The following is a 23187-nucleotide window of genomic DNA, read 5'->3' as shown; positions in this document are numbered from 1 at the left end:
GTCAGGGGGAATTTTTTTGCTGTTGAAGCATCAGAACTCATTAAATCGCCACAAACACCAGGGATGATTGTGTTGCCTGGATGAGGGGGTGGCACGTTATGATCCTGTGCGGAGGGTGTCGTAGCTCCGAGTGCAGGAGGAAGTTACGACGTTGGCATGGCTGGGGGATGTGGGCTTGTATTTTCTGAGGGCGGGCAGAGATGACCAATAACATCTGCTTTTCTTGCTCGCTGACCAGGTTTAGTGATCGAGTTTAAAGCTGGGAAGGCTTCCCACCCAGTCTTTTCAGAGAAACTTCCCCGCGACAGGTGTGGAAAGGATGGGAGGCCACGGAGGAACCCCCCCTTCGCCCGTGTGGCACTGTGGGTTTCCCAAAGGGACCTTTCTCCCGAGTCCCCCAGGGGTCGAGCCTCCCCAGCAGTTTAGAGCGATCGAGCCGGGTTGGGGGGGTGGGTGGGGGCGAGGTCCCGGGGAAACGCAGCTTACCCGGGTCTCGCAGCAGCCAGTCCCTCCGGCAGCTCCCCGCGTCCGAGCGCGAACGCTTCCCAGCAGCCGGTTCCAGCTGTCAACGCTTCCTCCCTCCTCCGGACGCCGCAGCCCTCACCCAGCCGGTGGGGCGGCCCCTTCCGCGGCCCTTCTGCCCGGGTGCGATAGTGTGCGAGCGGGGCGGGGCTGGCGGGGGTTCTACCTTGCCCCGGGGAGAGCTCACCGCCGTCGTCGGAGGAGCTGGGGCGAAGGAGCCCGAGCGGGGCTGGAGTCCCGGGCCAGGCAGCAGTTACGGCCGCCGCCGCAGGGCCGCCCAGCTCCTGACGACACACTGCCCGCCCCCCACCAGCCTGCCCTCCCGCCGCTCCCTAGACCACCGCTGCCGCCAGCTTTCCAACACAGCCTTGGGCTTCAGATTTATCTCCAGGGCTCTCCCTGGTCTGGGCCACTTTCTCCACTCCCACGCTGGTCGTCCCACGCCTGGGGCAGCGCTGCTTCTATTTTTCTCTTCTTTCTAATTATTCACAGCCTCTCCCACGGGAGGCCAAGGTAGGGGTCAGGGTGCTGATTGGCACCACCCAGCAACCGGTCAGCAATTGGTCCGCCCTCCAGTCTCCCAAATCGTCATCTTGGACTCACCTGCCCAACTCAATGACTCCAGGTTCAGGAGAACCCTGAGGGGCCAAGGCCAGAGTGCCCATACTTCATAACTTAAGACCTGGGTGCATCTCCCTCTCCACATGGCTCCGCATTTCTTGACCCTGCCTGAAACAATTGCCCACCTCTCCTCCGGATTCCTCAGCTTGTCTCTGCACACCTCTTTCTCTCAAAATCCGTATCCTTTCCTTAAGACCAGGGTGGAGGTTTAGATGTATAGAGCACGATTGTCTGTGTTCACCTTTTCTCCACACCCAGCCCTGGCCCTTGACCCTCTGGCCTTGGCAGACGGCGCAGAAGGGTCCGGGCAAAGGTAGTAGCTGAAGGCACAGCCTTTTAGTTCCTCCTACCTGTCCTCCGGAGTTGTCAGGACTCTTGGGGCAGCATGGATGGTGTGCGGCCGGCAGAGTAAGAAAGAAGAGACCAAGGCCTAGGCACTTACTGGTCGCAGCTGGGGACCCGGGCATCCTGCTCCCAGGCCCCGCCCCCAAGCCCTGCCTAACCCCCCCTCCTACCCTCCGCTGAGGTAGGAGAGTCACAAAGCCTGGGGTTCTTGGAATTGCCTCCTCTTATGTCTGGGAGTAGAAAGGAGTGGGAGGAGAGACTGCTGGTTGGAAAGGTGTGTATCTGTCTGTCTGTGTTGTCTACACACCCACACCTCATATATATAAATATTTGGGCTCAGTGAGGGTCAGAGAAAAAAAAGAAAAAGAATATATTAGGCCCTCTAGTGGAAACAGAGAACTAAGCTGTTCTCAAATATGTGGAGACAAGCTTGTTGAAGCAACTTCTCTCTAGAGTCTAGAGTAATAGGGTTTGGTATTGTTATTTATTATTATTATTATTATTATTATTATTATTAATTATTAATTTTAACTGCAGGTCCAGATCATGAGATGGAGAATGATTGTCTCTGTTCCAGGTCTTTTTTTGTTTTATTTTGTTTTGATTTGCATACTGATTCTTCATTGTTTTTTTCCTTTTTCTCTTTTTCCGTCCTTCTCCTCATCACTCCATCATCATCACTCCATCATCATCATCACTCCATCATCACCATCACTCCATCATTATCATCACTCCATCATCACCACTCCATCACCATCACTCCATCATCATCATCACTCCATCATCACCATCACTCCATCATCATCATCACTCCATCATCACTCCATCATCATCATCACTCCATCATCACCATCACTCCATCATCATCACTCCATCATCATCACTCCATCATCATCACTCCATCATCATCACTCCATCATCATCACTCCATCATCATCATCACTCCATCATCATCATCACTCCATCATCATCATTGTTTTTGTTCATTGTTTTGTTTTCTGAGGCAAGGTTTCACTGAGCAGCCCTGGCTGTCCTGGATCTCGCTCTGTAGCCCAGGCTGGCCTCGAACTCACAGAGATCCGCCTGCCTCTGCCTCCCGAGTGTGCCACCACTGCCCTGATTCTTCATTGCTGGCAAAGCTTTCTCTCCCCTTCCTATGTAGCTTCCTTACTCACAGTCAACACACTTTTATTTTATTTCTTTTCTGAGACAAGATTTCAGTATGTATGTAGCCTAGGCTGGCTTTGAATTTGCCACCCTGCCTCCGCCTCTCAAGTGCTGGGATTACTGGTGTATGCCACCCCTCCTGGCTTCAACAAACACTTTTGTTCTTAGTTCTGTAGGATGAGCAAAAGCAGAGACCGAAGCAAGAGGCTAGATGCACATAAAGCTCCCCAGCTCTTGATCACTCTAAACTAAGACTGTTTAAATGATACTATGTCCCCAACCACTCTTCCAATCAGTCCTTACTTAAAATTAGAGACACTCCTACGTTAAAAAAATCATTTGGAATATGATTTCTCTAATAAAGAATGCGAGGCACCCAGTCTTAACTCTATCATCATTGTACCTTTAGGATCTGTGCTTCATCATACCCCAAGTCAGTTGTCAGTGGGGGTGGAAGAAGAAAAGTAAAGAAACTTCTAAGGAGGAGGTGTCTAATGCCTACAGTTCCAGGTGCTCAGCTCTTTAATCAACCACATCATAAAAGTTAGAAAGAAAGAAACCACAAAGAACAAAGGGAAAGGAAAAAACAAGCCTGTTTTCCCAGCCTCTTCTTCCTCCTCTGGGTGGGGGTACACATCCGGGGCCCAGGGCTGGGTCCAAGGCTGGTCGACTAAACAGACAATTGAGTTTCACTTCCTGCCAACCTTCAGAGATGGGGGCAGGATGTCTGAGGGGTACCGTGATGGGGAGTGTCCAGGGTTAGAGAGTCAACAGGTCACATTAGGATTTCCCCTCATTGAGCAGGTCCACTAAACGTTGTAGAAACCACTTTGTCAAGAGTCATGCACCATTCTGTATCCTCATCTCCTTTTCCTCTCTGAGGAAAGGGTACCAGGTGGGCAGGGCTGAAGTACAGTTGATGAGAGAGAGCAGGGTGTGGGCTGGCAGGCTGGGGTGTGTTCACTGGTCAGAACGGATGTCTAGCACAGGCTAGCTAGACCCTAGGTTCCATTCCCAGCACCATACCCCCACCACATACATACAAGCAGGGGGAGGCAATGGCATGGGCGAACACACACACACACACACACACACACACACACACACACACACACACACACACACACACACACGAGGGATTAGAAGTATTGCCAGGCAGTGGTGGTGCACGCCTTTAATCCCAGCACTCGGGAGGCAGAGGCAGGAGAATCTCTGTGAGTTCGAGGCCAGCCTGGGCTACAGATCGAGTTCCAGGACAGCTGGGGCTGCACAAAGAAATCCTGTTAAAAAAAAAAAAAAAGCCAGGCGGTGGTGGTGCACGCCTTTAATCCCAGCACTCGGGAGGCAGAGCCAGGCGGATCTCTGTGAGTTTGAGGCCAGCCTGGGCTATCAAGTGAGTTCCAGGAAAGGCGCAAAGCTACACAGAGAAACCCTGTCTCGAAAAACCAAAAAACAAAAACAAACAAACAAACAAAAAACCCTTGCAATAACATGTAGTACATACAAATAGTTTATGTGATGTTGAACCCCCGGGGAGAGAAATCAGAGTTCCGAGAATTGTAAAGAAGGCAATATGTAGAGTTGCCAAGATTTCTAAGGTTGAATTTAATTAAGGTCCTTGTCAGCTTGTTTTTTTATTTTTTATTTATTTTATTTATTTTTTTGAGATAGGGTTTCTAATTGTAGCCCTGGCTGTCCTGAAATTACCTCTATAGACCAGGCTGCCCTCGAAATTAGAGATCATCTGTCTCTGCCTCCGGAGTACTGGGATCAAAGGCGCCCGGCTCCCCCACCCCTTATTGTTTAGTGGGACAAGATGTGTATTGATTGCCGAGGTAGTCACTAATATTTTTCCCCTTCTCCTCAATTCGAGAGGCCCTGCTGGACATTCACCTAAGCCAGAGGAGGGCAACAGAGGAAGGTGAATTAAGAGTTAAGGGAAAAAAACTAAACTGGGGAAGGAGGGCAGAGCGGGACACCTGAGAAGAGCCTGCAGCTAGTACCTGCCGGGCTGCAGGGGAAACAAGTTTAACAGGACTTAGCCCCGGAGGAACTAAGTTGCCGAGTGGAGTTGCGGGAATGGGGAGTCAGGGGGTGGGGCACGGGGGACACGGACACGACCCTTGGGGTTCGTCGGAAGAACGAGGCACCGGGCAGGGCACAACCTAACGAAGGGAGTGGCGAACACCACGCGTCCCCGAGAGCGCGGAGGGTGGCCCCGCCGGCGGTCGCCCAAGCTCGCCCGGGCGCACGCTGGGGCGCGGCTCATTAGAATACTAGCTGGGTCCGCCCCGATGCCTTCCCCCGGTGCCCTCCGACCCGGGCGGATCCGCGCCTGGGCAGCAGGGCGAGGAGTCACCCCGCGGCGGACTCCCGGGGGGCAGACCTGGCGGCGAGGGCTGCCCGCCCACCCCTGTCATGGAAGCCGCCGGCACCCCCGAGGCCCCGGGGACAGGTGACCGACCCGCGGCGCCCCCCCCCTCCGCTTTGCGCGCCCCCTTCCGCAGGTCTCTGCCCCGGACCGTCGGCGTGCCGCGTCGACCTGCCCACCTCCCCAAGTGCTGGCCGGGGTGTGCACGTCCGTGCCCGGCCACATGCGCGCGTCCCGGGCGTCCCCGGGACGTCGCTGCCCCATGCCAGCCATCGCCCTGACTGCGCGGGTGCAGCCCGGGGGCCCTGACTGCGCGGGTGCAGCCCGGGGGGGCCCTGTGTGCACGGGTGCAGCCCGGGGGGACCCTGTGTGCACGGGTGCAGCCCGGGGGGGCCCTGTGTGCACGGGTGCAGCCCGGGGGGGCCCTGTGTGCACGGGTGCAGCCCGGGGGGGCCCTGACTGCGCGGGTGCAGCCCGGGGGGCCCTGTGTGCGCGGGTGCAGCCCGGGGGCCCTGTGTGCGCGGGTGCAGCCCGGGGGCCCTGTGTGCGCGGGTGCAGCCCGGGGGCCCTGTGTGCGCGGGTGCAGCCCGGGGGGCCCCTGTGTGCACGGGTGCAGCCCGGGGGGGCCCTGTGTGCGCGGGTGCAGCCCGGGGGGCCCTGTGTGCACGGGTGCAGCCCGGGGGGCCCCTGTGTGCACGGGTGCAGCCCGGGGGGGCCCTGTGTGCACGGGTGCAGCCCGGGGGGGCCCTGTGTGCACGGGTGCAGCCCGGGGGGCCCTGATGCACGGGTGCAGCCCGGGGGGCCCTGTGTGCACGGGTGCAGCCCCGGAGGCCCTGACTGCGCGGGTGCAGCCCCGGGGGGCCCTGTGTGCACGGGTGCAGCCCCGGAGGCCCTGACTGCGCGGGTGCAGCCCCGGGGGGCCCTGTGTGCACGGGTGCAGCCCGGGGGCCCTGTCGGTGCCTTTCCATTGGGTGCCCGCGGGCCTGGGGCCGTGCGAGCCCTACTTCGGGGTTAGAAGTCGAGGGCTTATGCCGGAACTTCTCCTGGGAGCCCGGAGGGCCGTTTTGTATGCTTCAGGCGTTAAATAATGGTGTCGGTGGCAGTAAAAGAGCCCACGGACGACTCTGTAAACGGCTCTGAGCGCCCGCCCTCCCTCTCCCTCCGCCCGGGTCCGGGAAATGGTGCGGTCTCTCTTTAAGAGGAAAATGGTGGCTGGCGATGATGAGGATTCCACTTCCGGTGGGGAGGGGGCGGGACCCCGGCCCGCTCACGCCGGAAGTGGTTCGGGTTCTCAAGATGGCGACTCCCTATGTAACTGACGAGACCGGCGGTGAGTGCGGGAGCCGCGGAGCCGCTCCCTTCGGGACGCGCGGGTTAGGGGTTCGGACTTGGAGAGGGGCTCGTGCCACGCCCACCCCGGGGCCCCTCCTCTGCCCCGCCCCCGGACCGCCTTCCCCATTCATTCCTGTGGGTTATCACCTGCGCCCCCTTCTGGTCTCGTGGTTTGGGGGGGTCTCTGCTTCCGGTCTCCCGGATCCTGGGGTCCTGCGATGTCCCCTGCTCCGGGGCCCTTAGCAGCCCCGGCTCTTTGCAGCGGTTGGAGCCCCGAGCCCCCCCCCCAGGGTGCTCCAGCTGCCCGGGCTCCCGCCCCGTCGGTTCCCTCCAGTTCCAGCCCTCTCCCGCCCCCCCCAAACCCGCTCTCCACCCCACCCCCGTCTTCGTTCTGTCTCTCCACGCTGTATCTGCTGAGGGTCTCATTGCTGCATAGTGCTTTCCTCACTCTTTGCCTCATCTTCATTTGTTGGGGGGTCACTGAAGTCCAGAGGTACACGAAGGGAGGAGGAATCTAACTTTCAACCTGACTTTCCTCATCGATGGGAGTTTTCCATCTAAAGTGAGAGGAAGCCAACAGGAAAGTATCTCCTGGCCTTTCTTCCAACATCTTTGGCAATGCACAGAACCCCGTTATTCCGCACAGCCTGAGTAGCGTTCCAGTCCGGCTGTCTGAAATGTTGGAAGTCTGTTTGTGTATGAAACTGAGCATTAGTTTTCCCGATATTTTTGTCTTATTCTGATTGCCTTGTCTTTAGAAGAATGTGCACAACAGCCGTACTGACCCGGAGGTGGTCACGTAGGCATGTGAAAGTCTTGTAAGACGCAGTGCAAGCGCCTGGTTACTGTTTCTGTGTCCCTCATTGTAGTCTTCACGTGTGTTCACCGGCTCTGGTGTTTCATAGAAGTGATCCTGTGAGCGTGCAGTGTATGCATGATGTGTTTAAAATGTGCCGTGTGTGCCTCTTGGTTTGCTTTACGTGTTCCCTGTAGGTAGGCTTCCCACGTTGTGGTACTTCTGCTACCGTTCCCTAGTCTTGCATTTCAAAGAGTTTCCTTGTAGTCTCTACTCAGTAGGTCTCTAACTAGCCACCGGGTTTGTGTTTGTTGTGTGTTTTAAGACAGAGTCTCATTATGTACCCTTGACTGGCCTGGAACTCCCCTCCCCGCAACATGGCCTTACTATGTGGTCCTGGCCGCCTGGAGCTCACTGTGTAGACCAGGCTGGCCTTAAAGGCATAGAGATCCTCCTGCCTCTGCCTCCCAAGTTGTGGAGTTAAAGGCGCACACTGCCACTGCCATGATGGGCGATTTGCAGCTTTTGATGTATACCTTATTATTCTTTTTATCCACATAACTCATCTGGCTCTGCCCTGCCACCAGAGGTATTTTATGTTTTCCATGACTGTGTACAAGAAAAAAAGAAATAGACGGCTCTTTTGTCTTCCTCTCCTACTTCCTGCTGTCCCTGTGATCCCTTGTGTAATGTACTGCCTTGCAATTATAGTGGTTCCTATAAAATTCCCACAGCACCACAGTGTTCCTATCTACTATCCACAAATGAAGTTTTGTTTTGTTTTTTTAGACTTATTTTATGTGTGTGAGTGTTTTGCCTGTGTGTGTGTCTGCACCATGTGTGTGCTTGGTGCCCACAGAAATCAGAAGAGGTATCAGATCTCCTGGAACTGGAGTTAGAGCTGTAGGCCACTGTATTGGTGCTGGGAATCGAACCCAGGCCCTCAGGTCCTCAGCCAGGGCCACTCTTAGTCCCTGATCCATCTCTCTAGCCCTTTTGTTTTTATTTTGTTGTTATTCTGTCTCTAGCACCTTGGGAATACTCTGAACTCCCTAGTTCCTGAGCACGAGATCATTGACATACCTTTGTATTTTCAGCTACACCTCAGGATTACTACAACCTGGACCTCATCTGTGACACTACTTTCCTTTCAGGTATTCCCCTTCACTTTAGCTTCTCTACCAGTCACCATTTTGACTGTCTCAAATCCACAGAGGCAGCTTTTTGCCCTCTTTAGGTTTTCTGGTTCCATGTGTGTGTGAATGTGTGTGCCTGCTTGTGTGCACGTGCATGTGTGGGTACAAGTCCACATGCATGTGGAGGCCAGATGTTGATACCAAGCATCTTCCTCCATCCCTCCTCACCTTATATCTCAGGCATTATCTTTCAGTGTAACCCAGAGTGTGGTGATTTAGCTAGTCTAGCAAGCCAGTTTGCTCCTGGGATCCTGTCTCTATCTCCCAAGTGCTGGGATTATGGTCATACCACCAGCCCACAACATGAATGTGGATGCTGGCAATCTGATTCTGGTCCTTATATTAGTGTGGCAAATGCTTTACCCTCTGGGCCATTTCTCTAGCCCCCTCTTTATCATTTTTGTTTGTTTATTTTTTTGGCATTTTTGGCTTTTTGAGGCAAAGTCTCTTGCAGTCCAGGCTGGCCTTGAACTCCTGTTCTCCCTGTCCCCACCTATGCCTGCATTAGAGGCATCAGTTCACTATTGCACATGACTGTCTTTATCTTGAATGATATCCATCAACTCTTCTCTTGGTTTCTGATTTTAGTCTGTAACATATTGCTAGGGAAAAAAACTCAGGTTAAGATTCAGTACAGCGTTGTTAACTTCTGTCAGTATCACAGCTTTTTGCCAGTTCTTGCTTTCTGGTGTCCTAACTTCTCCATGGCTAGTTCACCAGCTGTTTTCCAGACCTCTGTCACTATGCCTTTAATTCTTCCTTTGTGCCCCAAACCCTCACTTTCCAGTCATTGAAGGAGTCTGTCGTTTCTGTTTCTGAGTCACGGGCAGGTGTTTGTCCTCTCCTCTCTCTCCTGCCTTCCCTCAAGGCCTCACTGTATAGCCAGCCCAGTCCGCTCTCAACTTCATGACTTCATGGCGGTCCTCGAGCCTCAGCCTCATGAGCACTGTGAAGTTGTCGTTGTTGTTGTTTATTTTTGTGAGACAAGGTTTCTCTGTGTAGCCTTGGCTGTCCTGGAACTCACTCTGTAGACCAGGCTGGCCTCGAACTCACAGAGATCCGCCTGACTCCTGAGTGCTGGGACTAAAGGCGTGCACCACTGTGATTGTAGGCATGGGATGCCACTGTTAAAATCCATTTCTTGAACATGAGGTCTCATCTGCTGTCTCTAGTCCCTCCCTGCTCGTCTGTCGTTGCTCTTCCTGGCACAGTCCCTCTCCTGAGCTGCTTATGTCTTTGTTTTCTAATGCTGAGTGTCTCTTGGATATACTGTCACATTTCATATTTGACTTTCCTAATCTCTCCATTGTTATTTCTCCCTCTTAAGGCTTTGTCTTTTATTTATTCCTTAACAGTGAGATGGTACAGACTTTATATTGGTGTTTAGAACAGTTGAGAAGATGCTACAAAGAATTCCTGTATACCTGGTGCCTCTCCCTTTTCCATTGTTAAAGTACATTTCTCACAGTTAACTAATCAGCATCACTGCATTATTAGTAACTAATGTCATATGTTGTTCAAGCCAGGCATGGTGGTTCATACCTGGATTCTCAGCACTTGGGAGGCAGAGACAGGAGAATTGCTACAGTTTGAGGCCAGCCCAGGTTACATGGACCTTGTCTCAAAAAACAAGCAAGCCAGGTATTGAAACTTCCTTAAGCTGGAAGCAGTGGTCCACCCCTTTAATCCCAGCACTCGGGAGGCAGAGGCAGGCAGTTTTCTGAGTTTGAGGCCAGCCTGATCTACAGGGCAAGTTCAGGACAGCCAGGGATACACAGAGAAAAACTCTATCTTGAAAAAAAACAAATAACAACAACAACAAAAAATCTCTGCCTGGTCTACATAATGAGTTCTAGGACATCCAGAGCTAAGTATGGAGACCTGATCTCAAAAAAAAAAAAAAAAAAAAAAAGGAAGTTTCTTTTTCTGATTCAGGATCTCATCTAGCATATAGGTCTCATGTCTCCTAATGTCAGTTTCTCAGACTTTACTTGTCCTCAATCATTTTTCTGGGGGGGTGGGTACATGGGTATGAGTGTGTATTGTATATATGCACATATGTGCCTATTCATGATTTCAGAGGCCAGAGGAAGCCAGCTGGTGTCCTGTTCTACCTCAGCCAAGTTCCCTTGAGACAGGGTCTCCCACTGAGCCTGGAGCAAGCCTCAGCAGTCTTCCATTTCTGCCCATATGGTACGGGCTCACAGGTGCATATGGCCACACCTGGCTTTTTACTTGCGCACTGGTGATTTTTTAAAGATTATTTTATCATGTTTATGAGTGTGTTTATGAGTGTTTTGCCAACAAATATGTGTGTGCCTGGTACATGGGTCCTCTGGAAGATACAGATGGCTGTGAGCTGCCGCTGGGTCCTCTGGAAGATCAACAAATGCTCTTAACTCTTGAGCCAATTCTCCAACCCAAGTGGTGTTCAGGGTTTTAACTCAAGTCTTTATGCTTGTGCAGCAGTGCATTTACCAGAGCCACTCTCCCCAGCAGGTCTTAGCAATGTTAAGCTCGTATTTTGAAGACTACCCTTCCATTGGAATTTATTTCTCCACCATCCCCAGTTCTATGTCCTCTGTGTTTCTTTACACACGCACGCGCACACACACGCATGCACGCACGCACGCACGCACACGCACGCACGCAGGCACACGCACACGCACTCACGCAGGCATGCCCATTCCGGGTTTGTCTGAACTCTAGATCCGCCTCTCCTCAGCGTCTTGAGTACTAGGGTTCCAGGTATATGTCACCCTCCCCAACTATTTGATGTTTCCATCAGGATTCACTTTAGATTAGGTGTTTTTTGGAAGAAGACCACAGGATGCATAAAATAGCAGTGATCCCCTCCCACCCTGTGTGTAGTAACACTGATAGCTGTCTGAAGTAGTGTTCATAAGGTCTTCCCACTGTAAAAATTCACCTTTCCTCATTAAATTTTTTATTTATTTTTATGGGTGTTTTGTGTGCATGTAAATCTGTCCATCACATGTATGCTTGGTGCCCATTGAGGCCAGAAAAGGGCATCAGACCCTCTGGAACTGGAGTTAGGGTTGTCAGCTGCTTTGTGGGTGCTGGGAATTGAACCTGGTCCTTTGGAAGAGTAGTACTTACCATCTCTCCAGCGCCCCCCCCCCCCCAATTTGTATTTTATGAGGGCAGTCACTTAGGAGCCCAGATAAAGAGTGGATGTTAGTCTTTCCTTTTAAGGCAGATTATTTGGAGTTTCTTCCTAACATGTTTGTTTCTATTTTTTGTTTTGTTTGTTTGTTTTGGCTTTTTGAGGTAGGGTCTCATTTGGTAGACCAGGCTATCCTGGAATTCACTGTGTAGCTCAGATTGTCCTTGAATTCACAGCAGTTCTCCTGCTTCAGCTTTCCAGCTGCTGGATTTATAGGTGTGAGTCTCCACACACAGCATCTCATAGCCAGTCTTTCTCTGTCACACCAGCCAGCTCCAGATCACAACGTGGAGACTTATTATTAATTATAAATGCTTGGCTGGCAGCTTAGGCTTGCTTCTAGCTCGCTCTTACAACTTAGATAACCCACTTCTCCTGATCTGTGCGCTGCCACGTGGCTTGTGGCTGTTACCTCTCCTCCTGCATGTCTTGCCTGCTCTGTCTCCATGTCTCCCCTCGACCTTTCTTCCCGGCATCCTCTGTGCCTGGAAATCCTGCCCATTCAGCTTTTCATTAAACCAGTCAGAGTGACATATTTTTACAGTATATAAAAATTATTGCACATTTCCCCCTTTTTATCTAAATAAAAAGGAAAGATTTTGGCCGGGCGGTGGTGGCCCACGCCTTTAATCCCAGCACTTGGGAGGCAGAGGCAGGCGGATCTCTGTGAGTTCGAGGCCAGCCTGGGCTACCAAGTGAGTCCCAGGAAAGGCGCAAAGCTACACAGAGAAACCCTGTCTCGAAAAAAACAAAACAAAAAACAAAAAAAAAAAAAAGGAAAGATTTTAACTTTAACACAGTAAAACTATATACAATAAGAACAGTTATCAGGCTGGCTGTGGTGGCGCATGCCTTAATCCCAGCACTTGGGAGGTAGAGGCCAGCCAGCCTGGTCTACACAGTGAGTTCCAGGACAGCCAAGGCTACACAGAGAAACCCTGTCTCCAAAAAAAACCCCAACCAAACAAAAGAACAATTATCAGGTAAGAATTACATTTACAATGTCCAGTCTGTTTGTTTTTGGCAAATTCAGAGAAAATACTCTAAATTATTAATCCTATCTTGGTGAGTCCAAAGCTCTGTACCTAATTTACCTTTTATCATAACTAAGGAAAACTATTAATATAACTATCTAGTCTTCAACTTCATCAAATATCCCCAGATATTTTACCTGAGTAAACAGGAAGTGCAGAGCAAGCAACTTCCCAAACTGTAAGAGTTGACAGGAACCGCTGGCTGCCTGGACAGTCACCAAGATTCTTTTGCAGCGTTGGGGACATCCGTCCTCAGCCTACAGGCCTAGAATATCTGGCAGACACTTGATGAAACAGGAATTTTGAAGGACTGTCCCACCTGGTCTAGCAAAGTTCAGCAGTCACTCTCCTGTGTGTCCTGTAGAATGTGTAGCAGACTTTTCTGTGAAGCAGGAATTTTGAAGGACTGTTCTGCTTTGTCTTGGCAAAGTTCCACAGTCTTTTTCCTTTTTATCCTGCTTGTCCAGCTTGCATAGCACATACTGTCAGCAGTCAAGAGAAGAACAGTTTCTTGCCCAGTGGCTAACCTTGCCACAGTGAAAGCAAACTCCGTATGGAGTTTCTTCAATGCCCATCATCTTCTCTGAAGTAAATTGGTGCTGCTAGGAGCAGACATGTCTCATTGTTATGAAAAGCCCTATGTTAACAAAACATTTTAAATGCTATATTGTCTAGGTCTTTGAAGTGTTTGAAGACCATTTATCTATCTAAACTATATCTGTGTTTGACCTTGGAAACATACTGACTACAAGTTTGATTGTAGTAGGTGACTGACTACTAACGTGCATTTTAAATGAGCTGCATAAGCACAATACCCCAAACAAGAGTAGAAACATACTTTCAGTATAACAAAATAACTTTACATTTGTATCAATATACCAGAATCAATACCAATGTGAAATATTTGAGACTAGTGGTTGTTCAAAAATTGACTCAACAATCTACCCTTTTATCTCATCATTTTTATATTATATCCCCCCTTTCTCCCTTTTGAAAGAGATCCCTGAATCTAACTCCTTTGTTCAGCTTTCTTTCTGACCAGGACCAATAACAACTTGTAACCAATCCCCCTAAACAATGACAAACATCTATAACCCACCAAATGACCAAAAACCACCCATCCCACCTCTTGGGAATGTGGGTGTTATGTTCTCTAGACTGCTTCCTGTTGTCTTGGGGCACTGGCATCTTTAGGGGACCCTGGGAAAATTGGGATAATGTTCAAGTCCTAGGAGAGTTAGCTGTGTCTAGTCTTGGTGTGATGGGAAAATGTAGGGCTTATCTAAAGTCTGGCTGGAGTAGTCTGTGAGGCTGGATCATCTCAGCTGGCAGCCTTGAAGCTGTTCTGGATACAGAACTCAGAGGAAACTGTAGCAGACACATTGTGAGAGGCTGGATCACCTGGGCCACCCATTTTCATTGGTGTTTGGTCCCCTTGCTCTGAAAACACAAACTTTCAAAGGTAACATATGTATCTGCATTAACACAAGTATGGACTGTGCCGTGTGCACAAGCCAGCCAAAGACGATTTTTTGTTTTATGATTGAGCATGTAAAATATATGTCTCCTGTCTTCTGTTTTTTGTTTGTTTGTTTGTTTTAAGGTTTATTTCTTTATGTCTGTGACCAGGATTTCCAGAGGGTCTTCCCAGATCAAATCTGATCTCTATCAACCTTGAATAAACCACAGCCTTTCATTTTCTGTGGAAACAAAAGCATAACCTCTTTCCCAACATAACATTTTTTGACTTTTATTTTGAAATTAAGACATTTTAATATAGGTTGGTATAACCTAGTAGTTTTTATAATCCAATGTCTCTCAGCAGCTATTGTTTGCTCATCAGCAATCAAAAAATTTAAAGTCAGTACAAGAACATACAGGATCCAGACTCCCTGTGTATTTCTGATCTCCACATGGCTTATTCTTTTTCTTTTTCTTTTTACTCTCTTTAAAGACTTTATTATCTTTAAACTATTTTTTTTATGGCTGTCTATATTCCTTTTTTTCCTAAGCCTACAGATATATTTTTTTTAAGATTTATTTATTTAGCCGGGCGGTGGTGGCGCACGCCTTTAATCCCAGCACTTGGGAGGCAGAGGCAGGCGGATCTCTGTGAGTTCAAGGCCAGCCTGGGCTACCAAGTGAGTTCCAGGAAAGGCGCAAAGCTACACAGAGAAACCCTGTCTCGAAAAACCAAAAAAAAAAAAAAAAAATTATTTATTTATTATGTATACAGGAGAGGGCGCCAGATCTCATTACAGATGTTTGTGAGCCACCACGTGGTTGCAGGGAATTGAACTCAGGACTTCTGGAAGAGCAGTTGGTGCTCTCAACCTCTGAGCCGTCTCCCCAGCCCCTACAGATATTTTTTTAAACACACTGTAACCTGTTTAGAGGTTTTTGTCCTTTTGAATCTACTTTCCTGCATATCTGTAACCTTTTCTGTCTGCGTGAGCAAATTCTTAAACAGCTGCACAGCTTAGCTCATTTCATGCTGTCGACTCAGGTCCACAGGCAGCAGCATCTCCCTACCACAGCCTTTGTGAGCTAGGTACAGTGGCGCACGCCTTTAATCCCAGCACTCAGGAGGCAGAGGCAGGCAGATCTCTGTGAGTTTGAGGCCAGCCTGGTCTACAGAGCGAGTTCCAGGACAGCCGGGGCTGTTATACAGAGAAACCCTGTCTCAAAAGAACAAACAACAACAACAGAAAAGCCCAGACCATTGCAGTCATGGGGGAAATGGTTTATTCAGGGCCACAGTCCAAGAGTGCAGTCCATCGTGGTAAGGAAGCCCTGGGGGTGGAGCTTGTCCAGAGTTAGGATGCAGAGAACAGTGAAGCATGGTGCTCAGCCAGCTTGCTTCTGTGCAGTCCAGAGTCCCAGCCTGGGGAACGGTATTGTCTACTTTTAGGAGAATAGGTCTTCCCATCTTAGTGTAATGGAGGAAATCCTTTACAGCAGTGGTTCTCAGCCTTCCAATGCTGTGACCCTTGAACACAGTTCCTCTTGTTGTAGTGACCCCACCATAAATTATTGTTGTTACCACTTCATAACTGTAATTTTGCTACCATTATGAATCATAATGTTTTCCATTGGGCGACCCCTGTGAAAGGGTCGTTAGACCCCCCCAAAAAAGGGGGGACCAAGACCCACAGATTGAGAACCGCTGCTTTACAGGCTTAGCCAGAGACTAACTTAGAGGCTTGCTCTAGGTCATCTTCAGCGCATAACAAGATTGAAGCCAGCCTGGGCCACATAAAATCCTATCTCAAGATAAAAGACACTTCTGTAACATGATCACAGTCCCGTCCCGTGTGTCTCCCCCCCCCCCCTTTCCGCTGTGTTTTAGATGAGTTCTCTTTAAGTCAAGCTGGACTTGAACTCTAGAAGAACAGCAGTCTTCTTGCTTCAGCTTCCTGAGTGCTGGAATTTCAGTCCTGAGCCACTGTGCCAAGTTTTGTTCTTGAAGATTTAGTCAGGTTTAGTGGCACACTAAATCTTTAATCCCAGCACTCTGGAGTCAAAGGCAGGTGGATCTTGGTGATTTCTATGTCAGCCAGGGCTACATAGTGTCATCACAAATAAAATAAAAATAAACTTGTTGAAGACTGTGTGCTTAGCTTGTAAGTGGTAGTTCTATCCACTTGCTATCTTGGAGTCAACCAGAAATGATGTGAAATTGCTGGTGTGATGCCGTCATCAACTCTTTGTTTGCCTGACTTGTCTACGTCCTCTTAATTAAAAAAATTATTTTTATTGGTTTGTTGTATATTTGAGATTGGGTCTTACATAGATAGCCAAGTCTGGCTTCAGCTCCTGGTCCTGTTACCTCAAATACCACTCGTATGCTAGATTACAGGCATGTATTGCCATGCCCAGTGTATGCAGTGCTGGTTGTTAAACCCGGACATTTGAGGCAAGCTTTCCACCAACTGAGGTAATGTCTCCACCCCGTGTGTGTGTGTGTGTGTGTGTGTGTGTGTGTGTGTGTGTGTGTGTGTGTGTGTGTTGGAGAGGGTTTGATATGTAGTACTGGCTGTTTTGTTCCTTGTTATGTAGCTCAAGCAACCCTACAACTCATGGCAGTCCTCCTGCCTCAGTCTCTTCCACGTGAGCTGTAGATTCTCGAAACTAAAGGCATCTTGTTCCTGTTGATGATCCTGAGGACTTAGTATAGCAGTTTTTCATGCGGTTATCAAAACAAGTGTGTCACATTTAACTCACTTGTAGCCTGACTTCTCACCACTGTGCTTTCTTGAGGCCATCTATATATTTTTGGAGGATAAATTAATATTTCAGGTTAGCAAAGCGGTACTTTCTAATTCCTCCCCATCCTGAGTCTCTGGTATCTCTTGGTGCGGAACACGTGCCCCACAGTGGTGCCCAGCGTGCCTTTCCACCTGCTGTCGCTTCAGACTTGTTTCCCAGGCGTAGCTCTGTCCTTCCTCGAGAGCAGTGACCACGGCCATTTCTCCAGCCTGGACACTCTTTGTATTCTTTTTCTCTCTTCACGGTTATTTATTTATGTACTTGTTCATTGGGAGGGGACTTGCCACAGTCCATTTGTGAAGGGCAGAGGGCATCTTACAGATGTTAGTTCTCTCCTTCCATCGCATGGACTCAGGGACCAAACAGGTGGTCAAGTCCAAAAGCAAGCAGCTTTACCCACCCAGCCTTCTCACTGGCCCTATTTTTTCTCTTTTAGAAGTTGTACCCAGGGTCTGGAGAGATGGTTCAGTGGTTAAGAGTTAAGAGCACATACTGGTCTTCCAGAGGACCCAGGTTCAGTTCCCATCACCAATGTTAGCTGACTTATAACTGCCTGTAACTCCAGCTCCAGAGGGATTTGAGACCTTGTGCCTCTGCAGATACTATACTCATATGTGTGTACCCACAAATATACTCTTAATTAAAATTAATAAAGCTGGGGACATGGTCCCTCAGTTAAGAGCACTGGCTGTTCTTCCAGAGGACTTGAGTTTGGTTCCTAGCTCCCACATCAGACAGCTCATAATAGTCTATAACTCCAGGGGAATGCGGTGCCTCCACCAGCTGTGGGCACCTGCATGCAGGCACACACCTACCCATAATTAAAAATAACAAAAATAAACCTTCTTCATAATAACAGCAACAACAAAAGCAAATCTTTAAAAAGAAAAACGGCCCCCAAGTTTTACAGTTGTTAGTCCTGAGAAGCTCAGACCTGTATCCCAGATCTCCTTACTTAGAGCAGGTCCCGGAGACTCATAGCTTTACCAGTTAATTCCCAGGTTACTTGGAGTAAGTACTCCCAGACCTCCCTGTGTTACTGTGTATTGTCTGTCTCCAACTCTGTAGTCAAGTCCCTGGCCATCCTAAGAGCTTTTACTGGGATTAGTTGGCTCGATGGTTAAGAGCACTTGCTGTTGTTGTACAGAACCTGGGTTTGATTCCTGGCACCCACAAAGCTGCTCGTGACTGTCTGTAGCTCCAGTCCCAAAGAACCAGGCCACAGGCACATGTGGTGCACATAGATACACACAGGCAAAACACTCCGTGCACAAAATACAATGAAAAGAAAGCGTTTTTTTGCTAGTAGAGTTAAGGAAATATTAAAGCTTTCTATAGCAGCAGCTCCTAATTTGTAGCTTCTGACTAAAATGTTATCTGAGAGTCCTGACATTCTGCCCTTGGTTTTTATTTCTAGGGGTGGGAATCGACAAACCTCTCCCCTTTTGACTTCACCCTTGGATACCATCAAGGCCAGAGGATGGAACCAAGCTAACATAAAATAGGTGCTCCTTTGTCGTACTGGGCTCTTGGTGTCTCTGAGGGCTTCATTCAGTAGCTTCTGTCTCTTTCCTCACTGTCCTTACTTCTCTCAAACCTTTAGCTAAAAAGCTGACCCTTCTTATCTGTAGTTTTAGTTACCTGTGGCTGAGTAGAGAATCAAAAGTAAAGGACAGCGAGCTGGGCGGTGGTGGCACACACCTTTAGTCCCAGCGCCGAGGAGACAGAGGCAGGCAGATCTCTGTAAATCTGAGGCCAGTCTGGTCTACAGAGTGAATTCCAGGATGCCCAGGGATACATAGAGAAACCCTGTTTCAAAAAACAAAACAAAAAAAAAAAAAAAGGAAGAAAAGAAAAAAGTACAGTACAGCACAATATTTAGAGATACCGTACTTGCACAATGTTTATTATGGTATATTGTTATAGTTACTCTATTCTACTGTTATTTGCTATTTCTAGATTATCAAGCTTTATCATAGGTTTGTGTGTAAGGAGAAAAGAGTATACAAGATAAGCATCGCTTATCTAAAATGCTTGGCACTGAAGTGTTCTGGATTTGGGGCTTTTTCAGATTTTAGAATGTCTGTATATACATAATGAGATATCTTGGGGATGAGATCTAAGCAACATTCTCTTATGTTTCATACGTATTTTATAACAGCCTAAAAAGTGTATTTTTATGTATTCACTTATTATTTGGGACAGGATTTCTCTATTGTAGTCCTGGTTATCTTGGAACTCACAATGTAGACCATGCTGGCCTTGAACTGACAGGGATACCATGTATCTTTGCCTCTGAGTGATGGGATTAAAGGTGTGTGAAACTATGCCTGGCCCTATTTTTATTTTTATGTTTTTAAAAGCAAGGCCTTACTATGTAGTCTTGACTGGACTGAAACAAATTTTAATTTTATAAAGTACTTGGATTTGGTTGTGACTTATTACATGAGGTTGTATTACGTTAAATTTTCCACCCATAGCGTCTTGTCAACAATCAAAAAGTTTCAGATTTGGGGGCATTTCAAATTTTAGATTTTTGGATTAAGGATGTTGAGCCAGTGTGCAGTGTTCAGTGCTACTTCTCCCTTCCTCCCTCCCTCCCTCCCTCCCTGCCTCCCTTTTCCTTCTTCTTTTCATTTGTTTGTTTGTTTGTTTTTTGTTTTTTGTTTTTTGTTTTGTTTTTTTGAGACAGGGTTTCTCTGCGTAGCTTTGGGCCTTTCCTGGAGCTCACTCGGTAGCCCAGGCTGGCCTCGAACTCACAGAGATCCGCCTGGCTCTGCCTCCCGAGTGCTGGGATTAAAGGCGTGCGCCACCACCGCCCGGCTTTTTTGTTTGTTTTTGAGGCAGAGTTTTTCTTTGTATCTCAGGCTGTCTAGAATTCACTCTGTAAACCAGGCTGACCTCAAACTCAGAAATCCCCCTGCCTCCGCCTCCTGAGTGCTGGGATCAAAGGTGTGTGCCACCACTGCCTGACTACTTGCAGTTTAAATCACCCACTGGGACACCTTGGAATGTGTACCCTTGTTATCTCCTTGTTAGAGTGTATGCTACAAGCAGGCAAGAATTTGCTGCTTTATTCATTATCTATAGCTCCTGTTCACAGTGACTGGCACAGCAGCAAGTGCTCCATAAACATTTAAAACCTATGTGTGCATAAACGTTACTACCATATGTCTTTCCAATAGACACGTTATGAAAAATAAGACTATACACGTGAACACCACCACGTTAAGTCCTCCGTCACACTTCTATGTCTTCTCCAGTACAAATCTCGGCTGTCTTTGGATCCTGTTGATAGAGTCAAAATGTTATTTTCTTTTTCCTGTCAGTACTATGTAAACCATCTTAAGTTGAGTCTTCTCACATTGCAGTGGCTGTTTTTACTTTTTCTACTCTTAGTTTATGTCCCGTTTGCTCCTTTGTACTTGTGGGTTTTGCACCTGCCAATTCAACCAACCCTGGATTGAAATATTCAAAACTGTAAGGTATGTGCCTACAGTCATGTGCCTACAGTCCTGGCTATTGAGGAGAGTGAAGCAGGCAGGTCACTTAAGCCCAGAAGTCCTGGCAACACAGCAAGAACCTCCTCCCCTCTGTGTGTACTGGGAACTGAGCTTGGGTTCTCTGCAGGAGTGGTATGCACTTTTAACCATAGCTCTCCAGCACCTTTATTTTTTAAGACATCATCTTGCTGTGGAGCACAGGTTGACCTTGTACTCACTGTGTGCCCCAGACTGACCCCAGGTTCCTGCCATCCACTTCTCTTGCCTCAGTCTCCCAAGCACTGGGTTATAGGCATATGCCACCACACTTAGCTTTCCATCTCTTAAAAGAAAAACAAAAATCTGTGGCTGATATGTAGAACTGAATGGTATTGTAAAATAAAATAAAAGGAAAAAAAAGAAAGAAAGAATTCAGGAAAACAGAGCAAAAGAGTAGAAATATTCTTCTGGACATCTACCCATATATATGAAATGTCATTAAAATAATAATTTTTGTAATTATAAAAAAAAGAAAAGAAAGAAAAACAAAAATACTGAATCCATATGAAATATGTAAAGTTTTTCTTGTCATTATTCCCTAAACAGTACAGTATAAAAGTTACTCCTGTCCTGTTTACATTGTATTAGATATTTTCTGAGACCCTGTCTCAGAAAGCCAAAACCAAAATAAAAATAACTTCAGTCCTTTATGTAACTATCATTCTCCAAGCCATTTAGGTTTAAATGTAAAGATTTTTTTGTTTTGTTTTAGTTTTTCAAGACAGGGTTTCTCTGTGTATCCCTGGCTGTCCTGGAACTCGATCTGTAGACCAGGCTGGCCTTGAACTCACAGAGATCCGCCTGCCTCTGCCTCCCAAAAGATGTGTGCTACCACACCTGACCCTCTGTATGATTTTAAAAAAAAGTATGGGGTCAATGTTTGGTTGTTTGTGAGTGTTCTCTCTCACACTTATGCTGTCTCTCTTATACACACACACACACACACACACACACACACACACACACACACACACACGTTTTCTCTCTGTCTCCCCTCACCCTTTCTCTGTCCCTCCACTCCAAGGGGTCCTCATTTACCAGTCAGAGGACAACTTTTGGGTGCTGATGGTTCTTCTGCTGTGTACTATGGAGACCCAACTCAGGTTGCCATTCTTGCAAGTGTGTGTGCCCACTGAGAATGCCATCCCGCTGAGTGATTGAGATTTTTAAAAAGTGTGTGTGGGTGTTTTGTCTACATGTTTGGGCACTGTGTGCATGCAGTGCCTGTGGAGACCAGAAGAGGGCATTGGACCTCTTAGAACTGGAGTTACAGATGGTTGTTAGCTGCAATACGGTGCTTGGAACTGAACCCAGGTCTCTGGGAGAGCAGCCAATTCTCTAACTGCTGAAATTAAAATGTATTTTTCCATTCTTGTAAAATTGGATATAAAGTTTATTTTTAATTTAGCTGCCTATAGATAATGCTGTGAGTTGGTTTTTTTTGTTTGTTTGTTTTTGTTTTTTAGGGGGGGAACTATTTTCTTATGCTAAAATCGTAAGGTTGGGATTAGCTAACAAGAGGTGAAATGTATTTGACCCCTAACTTCGCCCCTACTCAGTGAATTCCTACATATTATTGTTTGGTGATGATCTAGCAGGAATGTCATAGTTAGGGTTTCTGTTGCTACGACAGGGCTGGAGAGATGGCTCAGAGGTTAAGAGCACTGACTGCTCTTCCAGAGGTCCTGAGTTCAATCCCCAGCACCCACATGGTGGCTCACAATCATCTGTAATGAGATCTGGTGCCCTCTTCTGGCCTGCAGGCCTACATGTAGGCAGAACACTGTATACACAATAAATAAATCTATTGCTGTGACAAAACACTGTGACCAAAAGCAGCTTATGGAGGAAAGGGATTATTTGACCTACACTTCCAAATCACCAAAGGAAGTCAGGACAGGAACTCACACAGGGCAGGAACCTGGAGGCAGGAGCTGACGCAGAGGCCATGGAGGGGTGCTGCTTACTGGCTTGCTCAGCCTGATTTCTTTCTTCTTTTTTTGAGACAGGGTTTCTTTGTGTAGTTTTGGTGCCCTCCTAGATCTCGCTCTGTAGCCCAGGCTGGCCTCGAACTCACAGAGATCCGCCTGGCTCTGCCTCCCAAGTGCTGGGATTAAAGGAGTGCGCCACCACCACCCGGCTTAGCTTCACTGTTTTCTTATAGAACCCAGGACCACCAGCCCAGGGATGGCACCACCCATCAATCACTAATTAAGAAAATGCCCTACAGCTCGATCTTATGGAGGCATTTTCTTGGCTGAGGTTCTGTCCTTTCAGACAATTCTAGCTTGTGTCGAGTTGCCATAAACTAGCCAGCACGATGGATCCCTGTGTATTCTCTGTTTTAGTCCATTCTGGCCTGTCAGGCTAAGGTTTTTGCAGTCTGTTTTTCTAACTGGCTTTCTCAGTCTCCAGTGTTTTGTTTGATTTTTGTGTTTTTGAGTTACCTTCTCACTGTGCCTGATTGACTTAAAACACTGTATTAGATGAAGGATTTATTCATTTACCCAAGGCCCTAAAACAATCTTTTTACTAAGGACTCATTTCACAGATACTTCTTGATGCATGGCATGTGCCAGACAGTAAGGTCCTGGACTGGCATCCGCAGTCTGCGCATCCTCGGCTCAGCCAGACTGAGGTTGCCATCTACAGTCTCCCCTGCCCCCAGGTTTATTTATGTATGTAAATGTTTTGTCTGCATGTATGTCTGTGTGCTGTGTATGTGCCTGGTGCCTGTGGAGGTCAGAAGAGGGAGTCACAGATGTCCTGGAGCTAGAGTTACAGATGGTTGTTAGCCTCCACGTG

General features: G+C 48.0%; 2 protein-coding genes across 8 annotated transcripts in view; one reads left to right on the top strand and one right to left on the bottom strand.

The window, feature by feature from the left end:
- The window catches only part of Dgka (diacylglycerol kinase alpha), a 28801-nt gene extending 27086 nt beyond the window's left edge, over positions 1-1715 (bottom strand). The window contains exons 1-2 of one of the 4 annotated variants that reach the window (XM_042263489.2): positions 1494-1715; positions 487-726 (exon numbers count right to left, since the gene is read on the bottom strand). Coding sequence is in view for 1 of the 4 variants with exons in the window: in XM_006987319.4 (XP_006987381.2) it covers positions 1494-1610 (117 nt within the window). In the remaining 3 variants the exon portion in view is untranslated. Of the gene's footprint in view, positions 1-486; positions 1411-1493 lie in introns of those variants that run through there. The other 3 variants (XM_006987319.4, XM_042263491.2, XM_076553971.1) reach the window with 3 other exon arrangements.
- A 3234-nt stretch (positions 1716-4949) lies between these two features.
- Pym1 (PYM1 exon junction complex associated factor) overlaps positions 4950-23187 on the top strand; it is a 25113-nt gene continuing 6875 nt past the window's right edge. Inside the window, exons 1-2 of one of the 4 annotated variants that reach the window (XM_016005875.3) lie at positions 4950-5110; positions 8252-8308. In XM_016005875.3, coding sequence (XP_015861361.1) covers positions 5074-5110; positions 8252-8308 — 94 coding nt within the window. In that variant the 5' untranslated portion in view covers positions 4950-5073. Of the gene's footprint in view, positions 5111-6004; positions 6357-8251; positions 8309-23187 lie in introns of those variants that run through there. The other 3 variants (XM_016005873.3, XM_006987317.4, XM_016005874.3) reach the window with 3 other exon arrangements.

This window comes from Peromyscus maniculatus, chromosome 18 (genome assembly GCF_049852395.1).
Source record: "Peromyscus maniculatus bairdii isolate BWxNUB_F1_BW_parent chromosome 18, HU_Pman_BW_mat_3.1, whole genome shotgun sequence".
Lineage (NCBI taxonomy): Eukaryota > Metazoa > Chordata > Mammalia > Rodentia > Cricetidae > Peromyscus > Peromyscus maniculatus.
The sequence above is the reverse complement of the archived record's forward strand: the minus strand, read 5'-3'. Positions and strand labels throughout refer to the sequence as shown.